This window comes from Poecilia reticulata, chromosome 7 (genome assembly GCF_904066995.2).
Source record: "Poecilia reticulata chromosome 7, P_reticulata-male-v2, whole genome shotgun sequence".
Taxonomy (NCBI): Eukaryota; Metazoa; Chordata; class Actinopteri; order Cyprinodontiformes; family Poeciliidae; genus Poecilia; species Poecilia reticulata.
In genome coordinates, this window is record NC_088836.1 from 30,852,993 (window position 1) to 30,878,766 (window position 25,774).

The 25,774-nt window shown below is 41.3% G+C and overlaps 4 protein-coding genes across 7 annotated transcripts; 2 read left to right on the top strand and 2 right to left on the bottom strand.

The window, feature by feature from the left end:
* The first annotated feature begins 733 nt into the window (after positions 1-733).
* On the top strand, positions 734-5,207 carry LOC103467922 (tripartite motif-containing protein 16-like). Its single transcript, XM_081609306.1, has one exon. It carries the CDS (start codon positions 1,034-1,036, stop codon positions 2,693-2,695), a length of 1,662 nt encoding a protein of 553 aa, XP_081465432.1. The 5' UTR covers positions 734-1,033; the 3' UTR covers positions 2,696-5,207.
* Positions 5,208-5,318: 111 nt separating this feature from the next.
* On the top strand, positions 5,319-8,292 carry LOC103467923 (tubulin alpha-1A chain). Its single transcript, XM_081609308.1, has 4 exons — positions 5,319-5,459; positions 6,493-6,715; positions 6,812-6,960; positions 7,143-8,292. The coding sequence occupies exons 1-4, from the start codon at positions 5,457-5,459 to the stop codon at positions 8,121-8,123; spliced, it is 1,356 nt and encodes a 451-aa protein (XP_081465434.1). The 5' UTR covers positions 5,319-5,456; the 3' UTR covers positions 8,124-8,292.
* A 1,733-nt stretch (positions 8,293-10,025) lies between these two features.
* On the bottom strand, positions 10,026-12,586 carry LOC103467914 (tubulin alpha-1C chain). Its single transcript, XM_008414663.3, has 4 exons — positions 12,426-12,586; positions 11,436-11,658; positions 11,208-11,356; positions 10,026-11,058 (listed from the first exon to the last, which is right to left on the bottom strand). The coding sequence occupies exons 1-4, from the start codon at positions 12,426-12,428 to the stop codon at positions 10,084-10,086; spliced, it is 1,350 nt and encodes a 449-aa protein (XP_008412885.2). The 5' UTR covers positions 12,429-12,586; the 3' UTR covers positions 10,026-10,083.
* Positions 12,587-14,066: 1,480 nt separating this feature from the next.
* Positions 14,067-24,618, bottom strand: ccm2l (CCM2 like scaffold protein). 4 transcript variants are annotated; one of them, XM_017305690.2, is made up of 11 exons: positions 24,267-24,618; positions 23,139-23,306; positions 22,973-23,056; positions 20,615-20,795; positions 19,606-20,189; positions 19,368-19,497; positions 18,809-18,872; positions 18,531-18,687; positions 17,131-17,269; positions 16,121-16,268; positions 14,067-14,344 (listed from the first exon to the last, which is right to left on the bottom strand). In XM_017305690.2, exons 1-11 carry the CDS (start codon positions 24,294-24,296, stop codon positions 14,209-14,211), a joined length of 1,821 nt encoding a protein of 606 aa, XP_017161179.1. In that variant the 5' UTR covers positions 24,297-24,618; the 3' UTR covers positions 14,067-14,208. The 4 variants fall into 4 exon arrangements, with proteins under 4 accessions (XP_017161179.1, XP_008412886.1, XP_008412887.1 ...); XM_008414664.3 differs by having other exon boundaries at positions 20,615-20,798; XM_008414665.3 differs by having other exon boundaries at positions 14,067-14,341; positions 20,615-20,798; positions 24,267-24,611.
* Between the last annotated feature and the right edge of the window lie 1,156 nt (positions 24,619-25,774).

Sequence of the window (25,774 nt, forward strand, 5' to 3'; positions counted from 1 at the left end):
AGCACCAACAGAGAGGAGGATGGGAATGCTGGGGATGGGAGTGGTCCTTCGTGGCATGGAGCTGACTGCATTGCAACGATGCAAACTGAGAACCTGATACCCAACAATGTGACAGAGCACATTCTCCGTCTGTCGCAGAACGCTTCCTGCATGAGTGTGCAAACAAAAAAAAAGTATAAATATTAAATGAAAATTGTTATAAACTATTTTAACTTCTGGATATAGTGACTCACTGACATAAGAATAAAAGAAAATACATCTGCACATGTAATAGAAGTTTCCATCCTTTTTGGTTTTGTCTGCACCGCTTTGCAACGCTGCTCACTCTTCTTTGAAAAATATTACAGCTTTATTACAAAAAGAAGCATTTTTTGCAAGTTTGGTCTTTGACTGAACCATTCTAAAACATTAATATGCTTTTATCAAAATCAGTCCCCAGAAGCTCTGGCCATGGGAACACTGGGACACTTACCAGTGGCTCCTGGCCGGTTTGGGGTAGAACCCAAGGTCCAGTTCAGGTCACACCTAATAAAAAACAACCCATGCTGCTCATGTGGCTCACTCTGGGATCTGCCTGACTAAAACATCATGATAATTTCCTGGAGTTGACATTTTAACTTTCCTCAAGGCAGACTGAACTCGACTATTGGAAAATACATATTAATGGCGTTAATATGTATTATGTCCTCATTCTCTAACAAGATTGACTCTCTACATTTCCTTGATGAATCATTAATATAATTTCTACTGTATTTTGGAAAATATCTGCATTAACATTGTTGCTTTTTGTTTTGCTGATGTTCCAGCTCTAAATAAAACAGGACAAACAGACTCATTTCAACCAGACGTTTCCTGAGGCTGATATATTCTGCTCCAACACGCCTTGAAGCTGGGTGGATCCAACGTCTGCTGAAAGTGAAAGCGGATTGGCTGTAAACTCTCTGCTCTGACTCATGAGTCATAGACCAGAAGTTGAATCGGTTTCTGTTTTCAGGAAGTGAAACTAACACACTCACTCTGACTGAGAGGAGAAATGGAGCAGCAGGCAGTTCAGCTGGACCCAGAAACTTTCTCCTGTTCCATCTGCCTGGATCTACTGAAGGATCCGGTCACTATTCCCTGTGGACACAGCTACTGTATGAACTGTATTAAAAACTTCTGGGATGGAGGTGAGAAGAAGAAAAGCTACCACTGTCCTCAGTGCAGGAAAACCTTCACACAGAGGCCTGACCTGGAGAAAAACACCATCCTAGCAGCTTTAGTGGAGCAGCTGAAGAAGACTGGACTCCAAGCTGCTCCTGCTGATCACCGCTATGCTGGACCTGAAGATGTGGCCTGTGATGTCTGCACTGGAAGAAAACTGAAAGCCATCAAGTCCTGTTTAGTCTGTCTGGCCTCTTACTGTGAGAAACACCTTCAGCCTCATTATGATTCAGCTCCTTTGAGGAAACACAAGCTGGTGGAGCCGTCCAAGAACCTCCAGGAGAACATCTGCTCTCGTCATAATAAAGTGATTGATATCTTCTGCCGCACTGATCAGAAATGCATCTGCTATCTCTGCTCTGTGGATGAACATAAAGGCCATGACACAGTGTCAGCTGCAGCAGAAAGGACTGAGAGGCAGAGAGAGCTGGAGGAGAGACGAGGAAACATCCAGCAGAGAATCCAGGACCAGGAGAAAGATGTGAAGCTGCTTCAACAGGAAGTGGAGGCCATCAATCACTCTGCTGATAAAACAGTGGAGGACAGTGAGAAGATCTTCACCCAGCTGATCCGTCTCCTCCAGAAAAGAAGCTCTGAGGTGAAGCAGCAGATCAGATCCCAGCAGGAAACTGAAGTGAGTCGAGTCAAAGATGTTCAGGAGAAGCTGGAGCAGGAGATCAGTGAGCTGAAGAGGAAAGACGCTGAGCTGGAGCAGCTCTCACACACAGAGGATCACAACCAGTTTCTCCTCAACTACCCCTCACTGCCAGCACTCAGGGAGTCGACACACTCATCCAGCATCAACATCCGTCCTCTGAGACACTTTGAGGACGTGACAGCAGCTGTGTCAGAGCTCAGAGACAAACTACAGGACGTCCTGAGAGACTCATGGACAAACATCTCACTGACGGTCACTGAGGTGGATGTTCTACTGTCAGAACCAGAACCAAAGAACAGAGCTGGATTCTTAAGATATTCATGTGAAATCACTCTGGATCCAAACACAGCAAACACACGGCTGGGACTATCAGAGGAGAACAAGAAGGTGACAGCAATGATTCAACATCAGTCTTATTCTAATCATCCAGACAGATTCACTGATCGGTGGCAGGTTCTGAGTAGAGAGAGTCTGACTGGACGTCGTTACTGGGAGGTGGAGTGGAGCGGGTCATGGGTTTATACAGCAGCCACATACAAGGATATCAGTAGAAAAGATTGGAATGAAAGTAGATTTGGATATAATAACAAATCTTGGGCATTAGATTGTTCCAGTTCTAAATTTGGTCACAACAACATCTGGACCTCCGTCTCAGGTCCAGTTTCCTCCAGAGTCGGAGTGTACCTGGATCACACAGCAGGTATTCTGTCCTTCTACAGCGTCTCTGAAACCATGACTCTGATCCACAGAGTCCAGACCAGATTCACTCAGCCGCTACTGGCTGGAGTTTGGGTTGGTACAGGATCCTCTGCAGAGTTCTGTAAACCCAAATAGACTTTTTCTCTCAGGGTTCATGATTCTGATGTTTCTGTTGTTTTGTTCTTTATTTTGCTGGTTTAGATGTATTTCTCTGTGTTCCAGGAGCCATAAAGGAAATCACTGCTGATGTTCTTTCTTTCTTTCTTTCTTTCTTTCTTTCTTTCTTTCTTTCTTTCTTTCTTTCTTTCTTTCTTTCTTTCTTTCTTTCTTTCTTTCTTTCTTTCTTTCTTTCTTTCTTTCTTTCTTTCTTTCTTTCTTTCTTTCTTTCTTTCTTTCTTTCTTTCTTTCTTATGACAGATATATTTATCCAATGAAAATCTAAAGTTCTCTGGGCTCTAATAATTTTGCTTTAATATTTATTCTGATGTATTTGGAATAACAATTATGACATCACTGTACCATGTCAATTATGACATGGTACAGGCATTGTGCCTAGTTCTCTTTCAGCCTCCTACGATGCATTTTTCCTTCAAATATTTTAGATATACTTTATGAAAACTTCTTGCAAATAGGCAGAAATCTACTGTACACATTTTACAAGGGCAAATATGCACGGAAAACATGAATTTAAAACGTAAAGACAATCACTGTTGCCATCTTTGTTTTGCATCAGTGTCACCAATCACTGCAGCATCCATCAGTTTTCGAGCCTCTTGTCATCAACCGAAATACATAGAAAGTATTTTGTATGCTGCCAAAAAACGCTGCACACAAAAAAAAAATTAAAAACACATTTCAAAATCCAACTATAGCTTTGTTGTCAGTGGATGTTTGTTGTTATAAATAGCCCACTAATAGCCCACAGTCGAAGAAGGTGTAGCATGACTCTAACCACTGTTTCATGGAGATTACTTTGTTGTTAGCAACTAAGGGACTTAAAGGCACGTTGGTCTAAAAGCGTTTGTGGTCATTGTCTCTGAAAGGTGATAGTTTAGGAAAGATAAGAAGACCAAACCCCAAGAGAAAGAGCTGCTTTGTCTCATCCATTTTAAAGTCACAGCACACCATCCTCATGGGAAGAGCAGATGGGCGTTTCCCTCACAGAGACAAGACATGGAGATCTGGGGAGAGAGAAAGATCACATCCCCCCTGCACACGGCGCAGCCTCCTAACGGAGCTGCAGTTTAAGCTGGGTCACGTGTTGGCCAGATAAAGGCGCTCTCTGTGTGAGGCTACAGGGCTGTTTCCAGGCAACTCCTTTATTCAGCTTGTAGGAACCGTTAAATCTTAGGAGCAGGGATGGAGGGGGAAGGGTTGGGCATCCGCAGCTCTCTGTGGCCTACATCCCTCATGTGTGACAGGGCAGTTTGAGCTTTTTTTTTAACGAAAGAAGACTGTAAAGTCTGGCCAAACAACAGCAGACAAAATCAGATACAGACCACATCTGTCATGTAATAGCAGGGGGATTTTGCATAACATGTAAATTAAACAGCATGATGTGAATCAGTTCCATAGGATGTACAAATAGTCTGAATAAAATATGTTGGACATGTTTTTAATTATGCTTTGATATGCTTTTAAGGTGTCTCTGTGTTGCCCTGTGACAGACTGGCGACCTGTCCAGGTGACCCCGCCTCCCGCCCGGTACGCTAGCTGGAGATCGGCACCAGCAACCCTCCCAACCCCACTAAGGTACAAGGGTGTAAGAAAATGGATGGATGGATGGATGCTTTTAAGGCTGTGCAAATTTTGAAATATCATCAAGAAGTTTGGAATATTTGAAATAGGTTCAGAAGTTCTGGACAAAATTTACAAGATAATGAATTAAATGAGAAAGTGAAAACATTCTCTACCATGTTACTCATAAAAAGCTCCAGTATTGCCTTAATCGTGCATTTTGGAGATTTTTCCAGCTGAAAAAAAAAAACAAGCAAGATTAATGGAAAAGCTGAGAAAGGAAGGTATCATGTAGAATTCAATTTACAGACCTGGATCTAGCATTATCTAAATCCTAGCTCTGGAGCAACTCACCACCATTTTTAAAATGGTGTTTGGGTTTTTATTGCTGTGTTTTTCAGCTAACAAAACACTGACGAGGAAACTATCTGTTAATGATGCATCCTCTGGATGATGCTGCATCCTGTAGCATGGGCGTCCACTCTGGAGGTTTGAAAAGAAATCAATATAGCTTCCTGATGGTACTGTACATGTTGTCTCACAGTTTGCTGTCTGATTCTTCTTTTTTTGTCATATTTAATAAAACACATAAAAAAAATCAACAATCATTTGTTTTTAAAGAAATTGTGAAACAAATGTCATTTAACATGTCTTAATCCTGCTGTAATAAAATATATTATTGGTGCTACAAGTTTGCTTCTTTTTCCTCTTGAATGGTTTTGTCCTCAACTGTTTTTGGATTTATTTTTTTTATATAAAAACGATACAAAAACTGTTTTTATTTATTTATTTATTTATTTATTTTTACATTATTTCAAAAAATTACGCAGCATTTTCCACTCAAGCAGAAACGCCATGATGCTCTCAGTACAATACCAGGAGGGCAGGCGACCAGCTGGGTGGGGTTGATGGGCGGAGACTCTCCTTGGCTTCGCAATGGTCCAATAGGAATCCGCGAAATCATTGCGAACCACAAAGTGACAGGGAATGGACCAATAGGAGTGGAGAAGCTGCCGGCGCCGGGGCTTTACTCGCATATATAGCTCCGGCATCATCATGTTCGCCATTATCTCTTACATCGACCCCATAACTGTCGAATTGTAAGACTCCTTTTCCGAGGAGACTCTTCCATCCTCTTTCACAACTTCAGCGAAACAACATGGTAAGAACCTTTAACCAGCTTTGTAAAAAGGATATAACTGAGGTCTAAGTGATGGTGTATAGGGAGATAATTTGATTTACACAGTAAAAATAAGTGTATTTACAATAATGAATGAAGTTTTGAGGGATTTAACTGTATTTTTTTCCAGACTCAAACGCTTTATTATTTATGTTACAAAGCGAAGGTCAAAATGTCATGTTTGATGGAGGGAGGGGTCCTGGAGGTTCGGATGGGGACGTGGCGGGCAGTCTGGACAAAAGAGTCTCTTCACCCCACCCTCCTTGGTGGACAGTGGGAATAACGAAGGCTTTATTATCCCAGCCGCCTTGGCACGACTAAAACCCCGGTCAGCATCACCAGGTGACAGCTGGAGGCTGTGACTGTAATTTAGTGGCAGCCAGAGTGAACACGACCCACTCCCACTGAAACCTTACCCGGACTGAAAACGGATTAAATGCACAGTCAGCGTGGCGTCGGTCATTAAAAATGCAGACGAGTAACGGACACTCCTGATTCGTTCCTAATGGCATCAGCGAGGATGAACAGAGTCTGTGTAGCTCCGCGGTTTTGAATGGTGATATAAGCGTTAATGCTATATGGTCATAAAAGATAACGAGGTTAGCCCTAGTCGATCAGATTTAAGAGTTTTCACGTAAATTTAAGGGCTCAAACAAACATCACCGGTTGCCTGAGTGACGCGTTTGTTGCGTAGCAACGCAGTTCCATACACAACTGCATTGCGCAAGGAAAAAAAAAAAAAAGCGTAACAAAATGCCGCGAGATTAGCAAACCCAAACGGAAGTCTTATTCAGTTGATTTACCAGGACATTTTACCCATAAACCTCAGGTTCAAAGCTGAAAAATAAAATTTATGTCAAAAATGATTAGTCATGATGGTTATATTTATCACATAAGTTGTTTTACTTTCACTCACAGGTGTTTATAAAAGTCTATATTTACTTCATCAATATGAAATAGTTTTAGTAAACTGTTAAAATTCTCCTAATTTAAAAAAAATTTTTCTTTCTCAAAGCGTGAGTGCATCTCCATCCACGTCGGTCAGGCCGGTGTTCAGATCGGCAATGCCTGCTGGGAGCTCTACTGCCTGGAGCACGGCATCCAGCCGGACGGACAGATGCCGAGTGACAAGACCATTGGAGGAGGAGATGACTCCTTCAACACCTTCTTCAGTGAGACCGGAGCAGGAAAGCACGTCCCCAGAGCCGTTTTTGTAGACCTGGAGCCCACTGTCATCGGTAAGCAAGATCACTTCTGGGATACCAAATAAACTTGGTATTTATTGTGGAAAATCTGTAAACCTAAACCAATTTGATATTTAATTTTCTGCTCAGATGAGGTTCGCACTGGAACTTACCGCCAGCTGTTCCACCCGGAGCAGCTGATCACTGGGAAGGAAGATGCTGCCAACAACTACGCCAGAGGACACTACACCATTGGCAAAGAGATCATCGACCTGGTTCTGGACAGGATCCGTAAACTGGTGGGTGAATTCAGACATGGAGCTATTCAATTTGTTTTCAAAATGTTTAATTTGGAAGAGAACATCTACATGGTAGGAAATTTTATATTAAAAGTAGAGTTTTAAACACTTTATTGTAAGAACAGTGTAATGTAATCTGGTAACGTGCAACATTCCATGTTTTTCTTTATTTGTATCCTCAGGCTGACCAGTGCACAGGCCTGCAGGGCTTCCTGGTCTTCCACAGCTTCGGTGGAGGAACCGGTTCTGGCTTCACCTCCCTGCTGATGGAGCGTCTCTCCGTCGACTATGGAAAGAAGTCCAAGCTGGAGTTCTCCATCTACCCAGCTCCCCAGGTGTCCACTGCTGTTGTGGAGCCCTACAACTCCATCCTGACCACCCACACCACCCTGGAGCACTCCGACTGTGCCTTCATGGTGGACAACGAGGCCATCTACGATATCTGCCGCAGGAACCTGGACATCGAACGCCCCACCTACACCAACCTGAACAGGTTGATCGGTCAGATCGTGTCCTCCATCACTGCGTCTCTCCGTTTTGATGGTGCCCTGAATGTTGATCTGACTGAGTTCCAGACCAACTTGGTGCCATACCCTCGTATCCACTTCCCTCTGGCCACCTACGCCCCTGTGATCTCTGCAGAGAAGGCTTACCATGAGCAGCTCTCAGTGGCAGAGATCACAAACGCCTGCTTCGAGCCGGCCAATCAGATGGTGAAATGTGACCCTCGCCACGGCAAGTACATGGCCTGCTGCCTCTTGTACCGTGGCGATGTGGTGCCCAAAGATGTGAATGCTGCCATTGCCACCATCAAAACCAAACGCACCATCCAGTTTGTGGACTGGTGTCCCACTGGTTTCAAGGTCGGCATCAACTACCAGCCACCAACTGTGGTTCCTGGTGGTGACCTCGCCAAGGTCCAGAGGGCTGTGTGCATGCTGAGCAACACCACTGCCATTGCAGAGGCCTGGGCTCGGCTGGATCACAAGTTTGACTTGATGTACGCCAAGCGTGCGTTCGTCCACTGGTATGTGGGTGAGGGAATGGAGGAGGGAGAGTTCTCCGAGGCCAGGGAGGACATGGCAGCTCTGGAGAAGGATTACGAGGAGGTTGGAGTCGACTCCATTGAGGGTGAGGGAGAGGAGGAAGGAGAAGAATATTAAAAGAACCACAGAGAAGTCAGGAAAGCAGAAAGTGATTACATGCACTGTGTTCTTGAATGCATTCCAAACAGAGATGTTCGTCCATCAAAGTATCATGTTTGCCGTTTGAATAAAACTCCTGAAATGATCAAGTTTGGCTTTGTTCTGAATAAAATCTCTGTGATTTAAAGTTATTTGTCTTGTATTCATTCTAAAATCCTATTTCCAATATGCTATGAATGCATTGCGTCTGGTACATGACATACATGTCAGTTATCTTAATGGTATGATCAGAAATCGCCCAATTCTCTGCTTTTATGTTTTGCAGCATGCTGCCCTCCTGTGGCTACACAGAGTAACTATTGATAGTCCCTGCAGGATTAAAATGTAAAATTCAACCAAGTCTCTGAAAACACAATTAACCATCCTATATTTCTTAAGTTGATATGACTCAGAATATGGGATATGGTTCACCAGAACACTCCCAAAATCCATTACCTCAGGCCAAGAGAATAATTGTAACTTTTTTATTTCAGTGTCATGATGAGCTCTGAAACATGTCAGTACTGTTTAGATGCTCACACACTTGATTAGCAACTATTTTCTCAGTTTAGATAAGAAAGGAATATTATGCCTGTAATTTAAGTTTGAAACAATAATTGCTAAAGGTTTAATTACAGTTACCATGTAAACCCGCAGTACTAAGGACAGATTAATATCTAATATGGTTGCAGTAGTAAAAGGCAACACTTTAATTTGGTTGTTATTTTGTCCAAAGGTTTTGATGAAACTTTTATAAACCTCAGATCAGATTCAACAGTGTCAGTGCTGCATCGCTTACTGAGGATGAAGAATGGATGGCTCAGTTATAACTAAGCTTAGCAACTGTACTAAATAGAAACCTAGTATTATTCTTTATGAAGGGTCTTTATACAGCAGTCAACCATTTCTCCAGGTTAAATAGGACTCTAGATGAGCAGAGCACCGTTTTAGTAGAATTAAACCTGAGAGCCAGCATGAGTTTTCTTTAAGGGGTTTCATTGTCTCAATGTATGAAGAGCTAGGGATTATATTGCTGATCTTTGCTTCTGAACCCAGAAATGTAATTGTTTTAAAGTTTAGCATTGTATGAATTGGTCCCTCAAGTTTTGAGTACTCAGCTAAACTGAACTCATAAGGTAGTGGCATTTCTTTACACAATATAATTTGTCAGCACAAGCTGTGAAGTATGGTGAGTTGGTAGGACTAATGTTTCTTTAAAGGGATCCACCATGAGTTATAGATCTTATTTGGGAAATATTTTAGGTGTAAAAACAATGCAGTAATACATGTTTAGTTATGAATTTTAAATATATACTGTCAGGAATGTCAGTGTTGTTCACACTGCAATGCATTCTGGGTAAATGTGTATCAGTCCAGCTGCCTGGCTCCTCCAGTCAAAACAGTGATGCCTTTTATTGTACTTCAGCAACAGGACAGGTGTGTAGGGTCCAAACTTCCTCCTAGTGGTTTCACATTCATTAGTGATCTAGCTCCTTGGCGCCGCTTGTTTTTCCGTGCCAGTCTGATGTGGTGGTAACCATAGACATGAATACAGTGGTAACACCAGACTGTTACAGACACCATGGTGATGTCAGTACAGCTCCTGTTAGCATCTCAAAGAATCCTGGATCCTTGTAAGCCATTAAGAGTGAAAGGGTCATAATCTCAATCAGCAACATGTTTAAATTCTCCTATATTTCGTCTTACTCAGAACGATTTGGTCAACAGGAATGAGATGTACACAAACTTGTTTGTACAGTTGCTGAGAATTTCTGCCCCCCAAGTGGTCAAATCAAGTCATGTTTTTCCATTCTTAGAGATGTGTAGAAATGGTTACTTCAGCCCACCATAAAAAATGAATAAAATCAAAGGGACAATTACTGCAGCAAGACATCTTTATTTTGAACATTCAGAAGTGTAGACAGACAGACAATGCCATTTAATATTCTTCTCCTTCATCCTCATCTCCCATGCTATCAGCACCAACCTCCTCGTAATCCTTCTCCAGAGCTGCCATGTCCTCCCTGGCCTCGGAGAACTCTCCCTCCTCCATTCCCTCACCCACATACCAGTGGACGAACGCACGCTTGGCGTACATCAGGTCAAACTTGTGATCCAGCCGAGCCCAGGCCTCTGCAATGGCAGTGGTGTTGCTCAGCATGCACACAGCCCTCTGGACCTTGGCGAGGTCACCACCAGGAACCACAGTTGGTGGTTGGTAGTTGATGCCGACCTTGAAACCAGTGGGACACCAGTCCACAAACTGGATGGACCGTTTGGTTTTGATGGTGGCAATGGCAGCATTCACATCTTTGGGCACCACATCGCCACGGTACAAGAGGCAGCAGGCCATGTACTTGCCGTGGCGAGGGTCACATTTCACCAACTGATTGGCTGGCTCGAAGCAGGAATTTGTGATCTCAGCTACCGTGAGCTGCTCATGGTAAGCCTTCTCTGCAGATATCACTGGGGCATAGGTGGCCAGAGGGAAGTGGATACGAGGGTATGGCACCAAGTTGGTCTGGAACTCAGTCAGATCAACATTCAGGGCACCATCAAAACGGAGAGACGCAGTGATGGAGGACACGATCTGACTGATCAGCCTGTTCAGGTTGGTGTAGGTGGGGCGTTCGATGTCCAGGTTCCTGCGGCAGATATCGTAGATGGCCTCGTTGTCCACCATGAAGGCACAGTCGGAGTGCTCCAGGGTGGTGTGGGTGGTCAGGATGGAGTTGTAGGGCTCCACAACCGCAGTGGACACCTGGGGAGCTGGGTAAACGGAAAACTCCAGCTTGGACTTCTTTCCATAGTCAACAGAGAGACGCTCCATCAGCAGGGAGGTGAAGCCAGAACCGGTTCCTCCACCGAAGCTGTGGAAGACCAGGAAGCCCTGCAGGCCTGTGCACTGGTCAGACTGAGGATACAAACAGAGAACGTTGCATGTTACCAGACTATATTCCACTGTTCTTACAATAAGGCAATTAAAACCTCCATGCAAATATTCTCTTCCAAATTAAACATTTTGAAAACAAATTGAATAGCTCCGTGTCTGAATTCACCCACCAGCTTGCGGATCCTGTCCAGAACCAGGTCGATGATCTCTTTGCCAATGGTGTAGTGTCCTCTGGCGTAGTTGTTGGCAGCATCTTCCTTCCCAGTGATCAGCTGCTCTGGGTGGAACAGCTGGCGGTAGGTCCCAGAGCGAACCTCATCTGGAAAAGACATTTACATCATCATGAGTTATAAAATTAATCACAAACCATAAAATTAATCATAAATAGACAAGCTTACCGATGACAGAGGGCTCCAAGTCTACAAAAACGGCTCTGGGGACGTGCTTCCCTGCTCCGGTCTCACTGAAGAAGGTGTTGAAGGAGTCATCTCCTCCTCCAATGGTCTTGTCACTGGGCATCTGTCCGTCCGGCTGGATCCCATGCTCCAGGCAGTAGAGCTCCCAGCAGGCATTGCCGATCTGAACACCGGCCTGACCGACGTGCACTGAGATACATTCACGCTGGGAGGAAAAAAAAACACCAAGTCTTGTAAAAAGTTTCATTTCTAAAGAATGCTGAAAGCCACATGTCTTGTCCTATTATAGTCAATAGCTTCAAGGTCATAAGTCACATGGTGTGCACACTGTACCTCGCTTATCAGGAAAAAAGAAAGAAAAAAAAAAAAAACAAGCGCTTGTATGAGGAACTAAAAACCAGAACCGGATGACTATAATCACTTGGGGCGTTAAGCAAAGAAAAGAAACACCCCTATGAGATGCATTTCTTTTTTCTTTCCACATTAGGGTTGGGTGGTGGAAGAGAGCAGCACAGCTGCAGCGGATCAAATGGGTCAATATGAAAATTTGGCAACACAATCTGCCAGTTCAACCATGAAAAAGCAGTGAAGCCGAGAGCATTAAGCCGTTGTCACAAAAGGCAGGGACTGTGGTTTCAGAGGCCCAGGAGGCCTCTTCAAAAAGGCGCTGAAACAGAGGAATGCGTCATGCTCCGTGCCTCTGAAAAGAGGCCAAAGAACAGCCGGAAACACGCCCATGACTCAACTTACATTTCGGCTGAGGGAGGCCTGGGCACTTTAATTTATTTATTCATTTATTTTTTAAATATCCTGCCGTCAGAAAGCTTATGTTCAAAGCCATGAAAAAAAAATTAAATATGCAAATACCGATGTCTGATTTAACCATTGTTTAAGCTCAAACTGAGACGACAAACGACCATTATTTTTAAGAAGAAAAAAATCGGACTGATGCATTTATAGTTTCATACTCACCATGTTTCCACAAAAACTGAAGCGTTGGGATGACGAAAAAGAACAAAAAGTAGTTTTCTCCCACGGAGAGACTGTTAAGAGTCTGTTGCAAGAGAGGAAACTGATAAAAAAGAAGAAAGACAGGCGGTGCCTATATACCGGCTTATCAGGGCAGGGCTTAATCCTATTGGTTGGATGTCACATGACACGTATTCCTATTGGTTGAGATCAAATTAAATTGGCAGATAATGTTACGACACACCACGAGGTCTCTGGAAAAACCAGCGCCTGTCCTGCATTGTGTCTGTATTAATTCACACACAGGCTTCTATCGTCATTTTAATTAATCATTTTTTGAAAATATATTATGGCTTCGTTTTATTGGATGTTGGCAAATCACTAACATCATAAAAGTTTATCCGTTTTCAAAAGACAATGACATTTTATTAAAGACGTGTTAGTTATAAATGTCATGTAGGTAATTGTAGTTTTATCAATGTACAGTGTCACAACAACAAAATAACAGTTTTACTCAATAAAACAGGACAGCCTTGTACTGTTTTATGCGTATTTAAAAATGCCCCTCACAATATGGCGCCGACGTTGACGTAAGCCAGTACGTCCGGGCGCTGGTCCTCGGTGCCAGCGATTAGCCAATATCGATAACATGAAACTATACTGTGCCTTCTTATAAAAGTGATGCATTACAACGACTGTTGAACCCCGTAAGAGAAAAAACACAGACAAAAGTTGAAACTTATTTTAGAACAGGCGGACTTCCTGGTTTTTGATCGCGTTCATGTCGTCACATTATCTGATTTAATTTTAACCAATAAGAACGGGTGTCACATGGCATCCAACCAATGTGATTAAACCATGCCTTTCAAACGGTAAACCATTATAAAGAGCGCGACCTAGCTTCCTGCTGCTTTTGCTCAAGATTTTTCTATGGGACAAACTAGTTTTTCCTCATTTTTTTCTCATCCCAGCACTTTAGATTTCGTTTGTAAAGATAGTTAGTGAGAATCTGTATCTTATTGACTTCGTTGGACAAATTGTTTGGTCTCCTCTGCAACCAAACATAGAGGAGTACTTTTGTTTTTATGTTAATCTGTAACAAATTTCCAGTAAAATGTAAAAATTCTGAAACACTGAATTTCTTTAACAAAATCTTTAGGGTAAAGCCAGACAAAACTCACTAAAACTAAACATTGAAGAAATGACGAATATGTTCATTTTGTAGTGTCTGTTAAACTGCATCTAACTCTTTTGTTTTAAAACATTCAACAACTTAAATACAGACATTTGTTTCTACACAGATTTTAGATTTGCAAAAGGCAGACATAAAAATGTTCACAATTTTGCTGCCAAGAGAATTTTCTGATAATTTCTGTTCCTTTTAATACTGATTGTTGAATGAAACAAAAATGATAAGATCCAGTTTTTATTAAGTCAGATCTTCATTAGGATCAGGTAGATAAACGGAATTAAAAAGCTAAGTAGAATATGGAATATTTAGCATTTCTATCAAAAACTGTAGTGTATTTTGTCTTGTTTTTACTGTAGTTCTTCCTGAATTTATTTTGGTTTTTTTGCACGTCTCAAAATGGTTGCTAGTTTTTCATGAAGAACTTTTACTTCAAAATAGATCTAAACACAGAATTGTTTTAACTTAGAATCAAAATCAGCTTTATTCACCAAGTTTGTGCACAAATACAATTTGACTTTGGTTCCTTTTTACTGTGAATGAAAACACAGAATTGTTGGGAAATCTCTCTCTTAAGTCTTTTCTTCTCTGCCTTCATCAGAGGTAGTAGTCTTCCTCTTCGATGTCTCCGTGCGTGTCCTGGAAGCCCAGCGCCTGGATGTCGTGGGTGATGTCAGTGATCCGTCGGTTAAATTCCTGAGAGCCTGTTGGTAGAGAGCCGTTGTCGTACCTACTGACAGAAGAACGGCTGTTATCTATGGAGGACCAAAACCGACGTAATAAAAAAATAAAAGAATAAATCTATAAATAAAAGAATAAATCTATAAATAAAAGAATAAATATATATATATTGATAAGAAATAAAAGCATAAATATATTTTTGGAGGACCAAAACTGACATAATAAGAAATGTTTAGGGGAAATGAACAAGAAAATATATACATTACTTGACGGAAATTCACGTGTAAGGAAAAGGAAAAACTAAATATATATTTATGCTTTTATTTCTTATCAAAAATATATTTATGCTTTTATTTTTTATCAAAATCTATATTTATTCTTTTGTTTATACATTTATTCTTTTATTTATATATTTATTCTTTTATTTTTTATTATGTCGGTTTTGGTCCTCCATAGTTATCTTGCTGACAGGTTTTTGTATAGATAGAAGAACTAAATCAAACAAAATGCAGGATATAAACTAATAAAACCAAAGTAAACTACAGGTGCATCCTGTAAAGATCATCAAAATGTTGATCTATTTTACTTGTAAAAATAAAAATAATTAAACATAGATAAAATGAAGGAAATCTATGTTTGGCAGAGAAAACTGACGTTTTTCACATACCCAACTACTCTGCTCAAAACATAAAAATCTGGCACAATTTTAAAGGAAACAAACATGCTTTTCAAGAACCAAACAAAGAAATAATCAACCAAACACACGTTTCCTTAGTGAGACGTCAGCCTATGAAATAAAATCTGGGTAACACTTTATTTGAAGGGGGTGAATAAGACTGTAATAAACATGACATAACACTTGACATGAACATCAATAAGCCTCATGAATATTTATGACTGTTGTCATAAAGCGTCATTCGGTAAATTAGGACACTTTTAATACAAAGTTGACATTATTCAAAATGTCTTTGTTATGACAACTTGACATTAACCAATAAATCATTACTGTTTAAACTTTACCTTTAATAACATAAAGTTACCTAATTTTTAAAGTGCAATCAGTAATACTTTTATAACAAATTTATATCAGTAATGATTTATTGGTTAATGTCAAGTTGTCATGACAAAGACATTTTGAATAATGTCAACTTTGTATTAAAAGTGTCATAATTTACCAAATGATGCTTTATGACAACAGTCATAAATATTCATGAAGGCTTATTCATGTTCATGTCAGGTTTTATGACATGTTTATGACAGTCTTATTCACCCCCTTCAAATAAAGTGTTACCAAAATCTGTGCATGTATTGTACCGTCTGTTCCATATTTAGCCTGGGATTTCAGTCCACGCCTTGTGAATCCACACTGATTGACTCACAATCTTTTCAAGGCCTCCATTCTCACTGTTCCTTAAGTACACATTTACCAAAACAACTCCATATTTTCTCCAGTTTTATGTATTTATATTTAAAATTTGTTCTTAAAGGCCGTAGCGGAAATTAAGTCAAATATCACCTTTTTCTTTTCCCCACTCATTTTTTTGTTAAAATAAGTTTGAATGTTTTATTGAAGCTTAAAATTCTGACTAACTGTCAAGTCAGCAGTCTTCTCTAAAATAGTTTAGGTCAGTTTCAGTATTAAAAATGTCTTTTGGTGTCATGTAATATAATTTTTGTTACAGAGAGACAACAATTTGTGTTTTCATTTGTTATAATCATCAACCTAAACAGAAATAAGCTCTTATTTAAAATAGATCACTTTTTGTGTGATGAATCAATCATGAACTGAATTATTGAAAATAAACTTTTCACTTCCATTTCCACGTACCCTCTCATGGCTGTGGCCGAGGTGTTGCTCATGCTGCGTTTAATTCGTCCAAAGCTGTCGGTTAAAATCCCGCCCTCTCGGATCCCGATGCTTTCAAGGAACTCCTCGAACACGCCGACATCTTTGTCTGGAATAAACGGCCGCATGCCTGAAGAACCAAAGGATGAGCATGTTAATGGGCCCAAATGAAACAAACCAGGATTCCAAGACAAGAACATTTCACAGGGAATTAAACTTTTCTGAAAAAACAGACTTTCCCAAAATAATGTTGTATTTCCACCATTAATACATTAAAATGTTCAGTCTTAGTCCAACAATTCATTCTTGAATAACAGAATGTGGAAGAAAATAATCTACATTACAATCTTTTTCTCTCTTTGTGTACTTTTTAATAGCATCCTAGCATCTCAACTGAAATATTTACATATTTTGCTTTGTATACATCCTTCTGTGAAACTGCACCTGGTTTTATATATTAAATTTGAGGTTTCAGGTCTTAATTCACCTGTAGCTGTTTTTAACGCAGATGTCAGCATGATTCATATTGAATTATGAAGATGTCGGCTTTATTTAGAGGTATGTCCACCTTAGCAGAAAAATATATTGGAGACACATCAGAAGAATGAATTTTGAACAACTTTAAGGAAATAAACAACTATACTGAATGATTCTTCTTTTCCCTTTATTGTGTTGACTGTGTATGTTTTCTCATATATGTGATGCTTGACATATTTGTCATAGTATAATTCATTTGTCTGAACTTATGGCCTCTGTTTTGTATTTGTTTATTTTGTAGTTACTTATATTTTGAATGTATGTAATATGCATGTATTTTTATTTGTTTATTTTTGCAGTCACTTTTATTCTGCGTGTGTTATGTAATCTAGGCATGTTCAGTATTTTTAGTTGTTCATGTTGAATCTGGGCACCTCAGGAAGAGTAGATGCGGAGAACTGCAACCGATGAGGATCCAGATAAAAGAAAACAACAACTCCGTCTCGGTCTCTCACCCAGCAGCAGGAATTTGCGCTCGTCTCCATACAGCTGCAGCAGTTCGGAGCAGAAGTGGTCGATGTTTGAACCCAGCCTGTACTCTCTCAGCAGGACTGCAAACTGCTGCAGCTCCAGAGGATTCAGCTTGTTCCTCAGCTGCACATAAACACACACAGGGGTTTATTTACTTTATATGAAATGGCCAAACGAGGAGAAGCAGCATTCAGTTTCTATGCACCACAGATTTGGAACAAACTTCCAGAAAACTGTAAAACAGCTGAAACACTGGGTGCCTTTAAATCTCAACTTAAAACCCACCTGTTTAGAGTTGCTTATGGCTAAATTAGGGTTAGAGTGCGGGTTTTGATGTCTTCCATGTTTTTATGTCTTTCATGTTTTTAATTTCTTTTTATTTCTTTTCTACGTTTTAATGATGTAAAGCCCCCCGGAAAACGTCCCAGTTAAACAACGTTTAACTAAAGTTCTACGGGGTTTAGAGTCCCAGTTGACGGAGTTTCAACTAAAAACTTAGAGGTTGCAGTCCTTGTCAAACGGTGTTTTTGACTAAAGTCCCTGAGGGTTAGAATCCCAGTTAACCGACGTTTAACTAAAGTTCTACGGGGTTTAGAGTCCCAGTTGACGGAGTTTCAACTAAAAACCTAGAGGTTGCAGTCCTTGTCAAACTGTGTTTTTGACTAAAGTCCCTGAGGGTTAGAATCCCAGTTAACCGACGTTTAACTAAAGTTCTACGGGGTTTAGAGTCCCAGTTGACGGAGTTTCAACTAAAAACCTAGAGGTTGGAGTCCTTTTTAAACTGTGTTTTTGACTAAAGTCCCCGAGGGTTAGAATCCCAGTTAACCGACGTTTAACTAAAGTTCTACGGGGTTTAGAGTCCCAGTTGACGGAGTTTCAACTAAAAACCTAGAGGTTGCAGTCCTTGTCAAACTGTGTTTTTGACTAAAGTCCCTGAGGGTTAGAATCCCAGTTAACCGACGTTTAACTAAAGTTCTACGGGGTTTAGAGTCCCAGTTGACGGAATTTCAACTAAAAACCTAGAGGTTGGAGTCCTTTTTAAACGGTGTTTTTGACTAAAGTCCCTGAGGGTTAGAATCCCAGTTAAACGACGTTTAACTGAAGTCCTAAAGGGGTGCGGGTTTTAATGTTTTTTTTTTGTTGATTTTTTAATCTCTTTCTCTTTCTCACTGTTTATTTAATGTCACATGCTGTTTTTATTTTAATTATGTAAAGCACTTAGAAATGCCTTGCTGCTGAAATGTGCTATACAAATAAAATTTGATTGATTGATTGATTGATATGCTGGGGATTCAGATTCACTTTCAAAACTTATTGGAGCCAAACCCATTCCGCTTAGCTTCATGTTCTGCTTGTGAAGATTGCGATTGTTGTCCACACTCACTGTAATCATGTACTCCTGCATCAGCAGCAGGGCGGGGTTGCTGTCTGCTCCATCACTGGTTGATGCCAGGCTGCGATGGGAGTCCTGCAGCGAGATAGACGAGCTCTCGCTGTACGTCTCACTGTAGTAGAGCTCAAAAGCCTCCTGGGAGCCGTCGCTTACAGAGACAGAAGGACACTGGCTTCTTAGAGGATTGCAGCAATATTATAAAAGAACTACATCATATATAAACATACAGAAAGCAGTAGTAGTTATTGTTCTACAGCCATGTTACTTACAAAGAGCTGCAGCAGCTAAACTCTAGATCATAACTGTAGGACATGTCAGTCAGGCAGCTGTCACCTGTACAGAGATACAGTAAAGTCTTAATGTTTCAAGTTTTAATCTTTATTCTTTACTGCATTACTCTGAAGTCTGTTAAAATCATTTTAGGATTACTTTATTTAATTGGGTTATTGACTAGGTTTTTTTTGTAGGGTAATCAATATTTGCATTTTTTTTGTTCTGTTTTTTGTTGATCTGAACTTTCAGAGACACAGAAAGACAGACCAGAGTTCATTCTTTTGGTTCACATCACATCAGTTACGCATTCACACCTCCACAAACGAACCAGATTTCTAGGAAAATGAACTGGATTTGAATTAAAGCCAATTAAACAGGAATGGTGTGAATGAACCGGGTCTTCCCAAATGTCTTACATAAGAAGAGGAAAGTACATCTCAAATGTGATTTTTGTCACTCATTTCAGAAAGTGAAATGCATAACTTACATGTAGATTTATGACACAGAGAGTGAAATATTTCAAGCCTTTATTTCTTTTAACTTTGCGACACTCACTCCTTTGGAGCCAGTATCGATCTGGCATGGTGTGGTGAAATCCAGCCCTGTCAACACATTCAATGGTCTGATGGCCGTAGATGATCTGGAGCATCTGGCAAATGAGGGAGCAATACTCCTCTGCAGCGTCCTGCACATAAACACCAAGGTTCAGATGATTAGTTTACACATAAATCTGTGTTTATGTGGACTAATTAGCATCATCAGGGTTGCTCTGCCTTCCAGGGAAGACACTCACCCTGTTCTCCATCGCCAGGATGACCAGGTTGCAGTAGGCATCAGGACAGGGTGTGGGTTCCAGCGGATTGTAGTTCCGTCTCTCCCAGCTGCCGTAGCTTTTCCCTCTTTCCCAGCTTCCAGTGCAGGCCTGCCGCCGCTCCAAGCTCCCTCCACCGCCTCCATGCCTCCTTTCCCAGCTGCCCGCCCCTCCACCCCCTCCATGCCTCTTCTCCCAGCTCCCTCCTCCACCTCCCACCCCCCAGTTCCCACTCATTGGTCTCGCTCTGCGGTTCTCCCAGCTCCCACCGGTTTTTCTGGTTTGCTGCCTCCTCTCCCAGCTGCCGCCGACTCTCCTTCTCTCTAAGCTTCCTCCCCCTGCCTTCTCGCCACCTCCTCTCTCCACATTTTGGTTTTTGTCATGGTTACTTCTGGAGAGCGATGGCCTCCAGTCAACTCCACAGATGGTGTGTCTGCGCTCCATCGTGCCCCCTGCTGGTCGCGACTCGGCGTTGCAGCTCATGGTTTGTCGTCGCCCGTCGATGCCTTGTGTTTTCCTCCTGTCCAGGCTGTCATCGTCAGCAACCACGGAATCCACATTTAGACCTACAGGATGTGCATTTTGAAACAAAATCCATCTGTTTGTTACAATATCATGACAGTAATATCAGAGCAATTGTAGATAGAAAAAAAAAACTTCTGCAGAAATTTTCTAATTTTTGCATTTTTCAACTTTTGCATCAAAAATGTGTTTTTTTCTAGAAAATTTCTGAGTTTTCTTCTCGCAAATTTTTGACTTTTCAAGCTTCAAAATTTCCAAGTTTGTAAACTTTCTGTGATTAGTCTCAAAGTTTTTTTCTGGGAAATTTACTTATTTTTTGTATAACCCTAATACGCTGTCATACAGTACTCTCTAATATTTGACAAAATCAGTCCAGTCCGTGTTAAAATCCAAGTATTTATTGAAGGCCTCCGATGGTTTGGGGATGGGGCTCTAATCCATACTGTGACATCAGTCACATTTGCCTCACCTGTCTTGAGAACCAGCAGGTGCAGTGCGTCATCTCGCAGGTAGGAGGCAGCAGCGATTTCATGTGTGGGAATCCTCATCAGCAGCTTCTCGTTGTTTCTCCATGTCAGCAGCAGACAGCGAGCAGACAGACTCAGTATGCAGTCCTGATCGACGCTCGTCTTCAGTGGCAGCACCTTCAGCTGCTAATGACGAACAGAGTCAAAACTTAGACTCTATTATCGTTAAAATGGCAACATTATGTGATAAATCAGCCAGAACGATGAGGGTCTTTGCAAAGTTTTGGTAAGGAAAGCATCTCAATGCTAAAGAATGCTACGTCAACATTCCTACAGTATTTCTTCCAGGAAGTTGAAAGGTCATGGTTGGATTAGCTTTGCTGGTTGCTGGGAAACCAATACAGCAAAGTTGTGAATTTTAAATGCTAGATTCATTTATCGATGATAAAAACTGGAAAATATGCTGCTGCAGAAGCAGATAAGGTTTACAATGAAAACTAAATCAACGTCAGAGCGTTGGCGTAATCAGCTCAGAGTGAAGAACAAATTCTGAACTTTGTGCATAATTTCTCTATCCACACAAATCGCTTTACAATTCAGAAATGAATACACTTAATTACATCAATATATGTAACCTGCAACCCTTCCTGTGTCTGATTTAAATATTGTTTTCTCCTCCACAGCAAGGCTGAAACTGATGGTGGAGGTGTAGAAATCTATAGAGAGACTGAAATTCAAAGTATTGTGGAAAAAACCAGACAAAGCGCAGCCCGAAGACCCCTTACGATGGACACAAACTTTGGACTTAATTTCCCCTCGCCTGGACGCAGGTCACCGGGGCCCCACTCTGGAGCCAGGCCTGGAGGTGGGGCACGATGGCGAGCGCCTGGAGACCGGGCTTTTACCCACGGAGCCTGGCCGGGCTCAGCCCGAAGAGGAGACGTGAGTCCCCCTTCCGATGGGCTCACCACCTGTCGGAGGGGCCAAAGGGGTCGGGTGCATTGTGCTATGGGCGGCAGCCGAGGGAGGGGACCCTGGCGGTCTGATTCTCGGCTGCAGAAGCTGGCTCTTGGGACGTGGAACGCCTCCTGGACGCCTCCCTGGTGAGATGTTCCGGGCACGTCCCACCGGGAGGAGGCCTCGGGGAAGACCCAGGACACGCTGGAGGGATTATGTCTCTCGGCTGGCCTGGGAACGCCTTGGGATTCCCTGGAGGAGCTGGAAGAAGTGGCTGGGGAGAGGGAAGTCTGGGCCTCCCTTCTGAAGCTGCTTGCCCCGCGACTCGACCCCGGATAAGATAGATAGATAGATAGATGGATGGATGGATGGATGGATGGATGGATGGATGGATGGATGGATGGATGGATGGATGGATGGATGGATGGATGGATGGATGGATGGATGGATGGATGAGTGAATGGATGGATGGATGGATGGATGGATGGATGGATGGATGAGTGAATGGATGGATGGATGGATGGATGGATGGATGGATGGATGGATGGATGGATGAGTGAATGGATGGATGGATGGATGGATGGATGGATGGATGGATGGATGGATGGATGGATGAGTGAATGGATGGATGGATGGATGGATGGATGGATGGATGGATGGATGGATGAGTGAATGGATGGATGGATGAATGGATGGATGGATGGATGGATGGATGGATGGATGGATGGATGGATGAGTGAATGGATGGATGGATGGATGGATGGATGGATGGATGGATGGATGAGTGAATGGATGGATGGATGGATGGATGGATGGATGGATGGATGGATGGATGGATGGATGGATGGATGGATGAGTGAATGGATGGATGGATGGATGGATGGATGGATGGATGGATGAGTGAATGGATGGATGAGTGAATGGATGGATGGATGGATGGATGGATGGATGGATGGATGAGTGAATGGATGGATGGATGGATGGATGGATGAGTGAATGGATGGATGGATGGATGGATGGATGGATGGATGGATGGATGGATGGATGGATGGATGGATGGATGAGTGAATGGATGGATGGATGGATGGATGGATGGATGGATGAGTGAATGGATGGATGGATGGATGGATGGATGGATGGATGGATGGATGAGTGAATGGATGGATGGATGGATGTGGAAAAAAACCCAAAACATCCCAGTGCAATCTGACCTGAATCTGTAGTAAAGTATCTTCCAAACTGTGGAATAAGATCAGAGCCGTTTTATTCTTATATCACTGCACTATGCTGGAAAGCTGTAGGAGTTTCTGCAGTTGATCATTAACTGTCGACTAAAGCTTAAGTTAATAAAAAAAAAAAAACCATTTAGGTTAATGAGTTATAGATAAGTAAAAACTACCAACCCTGGCTGTGTCCAGCAGCTGCAGAAGTTCATCCCTGCTTGATGGATTTAATGAAACTGACACCCAGGTCAGGTGACCCAGGAACTAAGAGAAGAGGTCAAACATTAAGCAGGTTCAAGCTTCTTTTTTTACCGTTTCAGTTCTGTTCTTCATCATCGTTTCTTACCTTCACTTCCTTTTCCACGTAATCAAAGATGAGCCGCTCAGGGTGGATGAGGTAATCCGGTGGGTAGAGGGGGACGGTGTGGAGCGGCCGGCGGTAAACGCTGCCGCGGTCTACGGCCCTGCGGCCAGATCTGGACCAGACCAGACGCTTAATGGGTGAAACGAAAGTCTGGGAAGAAAAACAGACAAATCCTCTGATGTTCTGGCGTTAAATATGATGCCATTTTCTGTCAACTGTCACCATATTCTTGATTATGTTATATCACTGAACTATAAAAGTGTAATTGCAATGTACTGGATTATTAATCTGACTTCATGATTTGTACCAGGGTATAAATTACACCTGTTTATCCTAAATTTACATGACATTTGTTGTGATTTGACACCATATCAACGATCTGAACTGAATTAAATAAGAATATTTACCATTGTATCCAGAGAATATTAAATACTCAAATGTCTACATTTACATACAGACCAATTCAGTTAATTAGAATATTATTGAAAAGTTGATCTATTTCAGGTATTTTATCATAAAGTGAAACAGGTTTTATAGATTAATTACAGACTGGTGTTTTCCAGCCTTTATTTCTGTTAATTATGAGGATTTTCCACTTACAAGCAATAAAAACTTAACATTTAAAAATAGAATATTACATCAGACCAGTAAAAAAACATGCTTTATTATACAAAAGGTACTTTTAATCTGAGTCTCATCAGAATGAATATGACTGTAGAGGAAACATTTTTATCATTACTATAAAATGTCTTTAAAAAAGTGTTTTGATGACAAAGAGACAAAATGTAACCAATCTATTCTGTGCATTTAAAAAACTGCACATCATAATTTTGTAAGAAAATAAAAGAGTTCATACTGGCAGATATTAGTTCATAGAGAGTATGAGTGAAAACATGGCTGCTAATATAAAAAAGACATGAATCAATCCAGGAAGTCTTGGACTCAAACTCTCTGTTGTTTCTGTTGCTTTCAGGTTACGCTCTATTATTTTGGGCAATTTTAAGCAAAATCAACAAGTTTCCAACATCAAAACAGTTTCCGTTTGGAAAGAGTAGCCTCAAGATATTAATAAAAAAAAAAAAAAACTTAAAATAAGATAAGTTTATATACCTTCTTTGGTTTCTTTGGTTCGTAGTCCATCGTGGCGGCTCTGTTCTGGGTCAGAAAGTCCGGATCCTTCTTACAGTTTCCTCTCAGATGTTGTGGCTCCTGTCTCTCAGTTGTTCTACCGTTTTCTGCCTCTTTGTTCCTATAAGTCTGAGTTCATTTATTGCGTGTCATATATGCCCTTTTCTGCTTCTACACTGATTGTCTACTCTGCTGAGACCCCTCAACACACACACAAACACTGTGGGCATGAAGAGAGAGCAGGAAGCGAAGGAAGTCCACTTCCTGTCCGAGAGGAAACTCCACCAACGACTGATAACATCCATTCTCTCTTCTCTGATAAAACACACAAATTATACAGCTCAAAATTCCCCTTTTAAATGTGTATTTGTGCAGAGACGAGTGTCATATCCAATTCTCTTTACCATACAGCCTAAGGTGATTTTCAAAGGCCTTTCTCTTTATGGGATTTTAGTTAAAAAAGACTTTACTTTTCATCCCAGGTTGGACGTTATGTCATTACAGCAAACAGATTAATGAACTCAGTGAATGTTGAACACTCCAGGCCTCATTGTAATCAAACCAGCTTTTCCTAAACTCTCTGCTTTTGCTTTCTGTTGCTTCTTACTTACTCTGAAGGAGATTTAGAGATCAGTCTTTTCACTGTTCATGGAAATAGACATGCAATATGTACACGTTTACTGTGCATTACACTGACAGTTTTATTTTTATTTTTTTTACCAGACATAACAAGTAGGTCATATACATTTCTATAAATTTATATGGAGTGGAAGAAATCTACTTCCACTCCATGCAGGTCTTCCAACACGGAGCTTGCATGTTCTCCCTGTGCATTCATGGGTTCTCTCCAGGTACTCCATCGACCTTCCACAATCACAACTGATAACTTAAAACTACAGCAGATAACTGGGCCAGGAGGGGTGGGGGTCTTAGAGCTGCCAATCATCCTCATGCACTTGTTGCTAAATGTATTAATAGCAGAGAAACAACTCACCATTACAGAAAAACTGTTTATCTGTTGTCTTCAGTGCCTATGCTAACTATCTTTAGCAATCATGACGGGATGTACCAGCTTCCCTCCAATCCTCTTTGGAAGAGCGATAAGCAGCTCCACACAGAGGGTGATTGACAACACTAAGACCCTCCTCCTGGCTCTGGATAGCATTGGGAAGAGGCAGAGGAGCTGGTTTATGCACAGATTATATTTTGTCTCATATCATACTGTCACGACATCTTGATAGTTTCAACAAATATGTAAAAATTATATTTTTATAAAAATTACACACTGCAGCATATGTGGCTTTGATGCCTTTTCAAATTTTCCTTTTCAAAGAACAAATATATAAAAAATAAAAGTAGCTTTTTCTGTTTATAGTGTAACGAAAGACTGTTGTAGAATTTGTTTTAAAGCCTTTTGTATTTATCTACTATGGGTGCAAACAGCTGCCTTGGGGTGAAACACTTAGAACAAGAAGATGAACAGAGCTGCA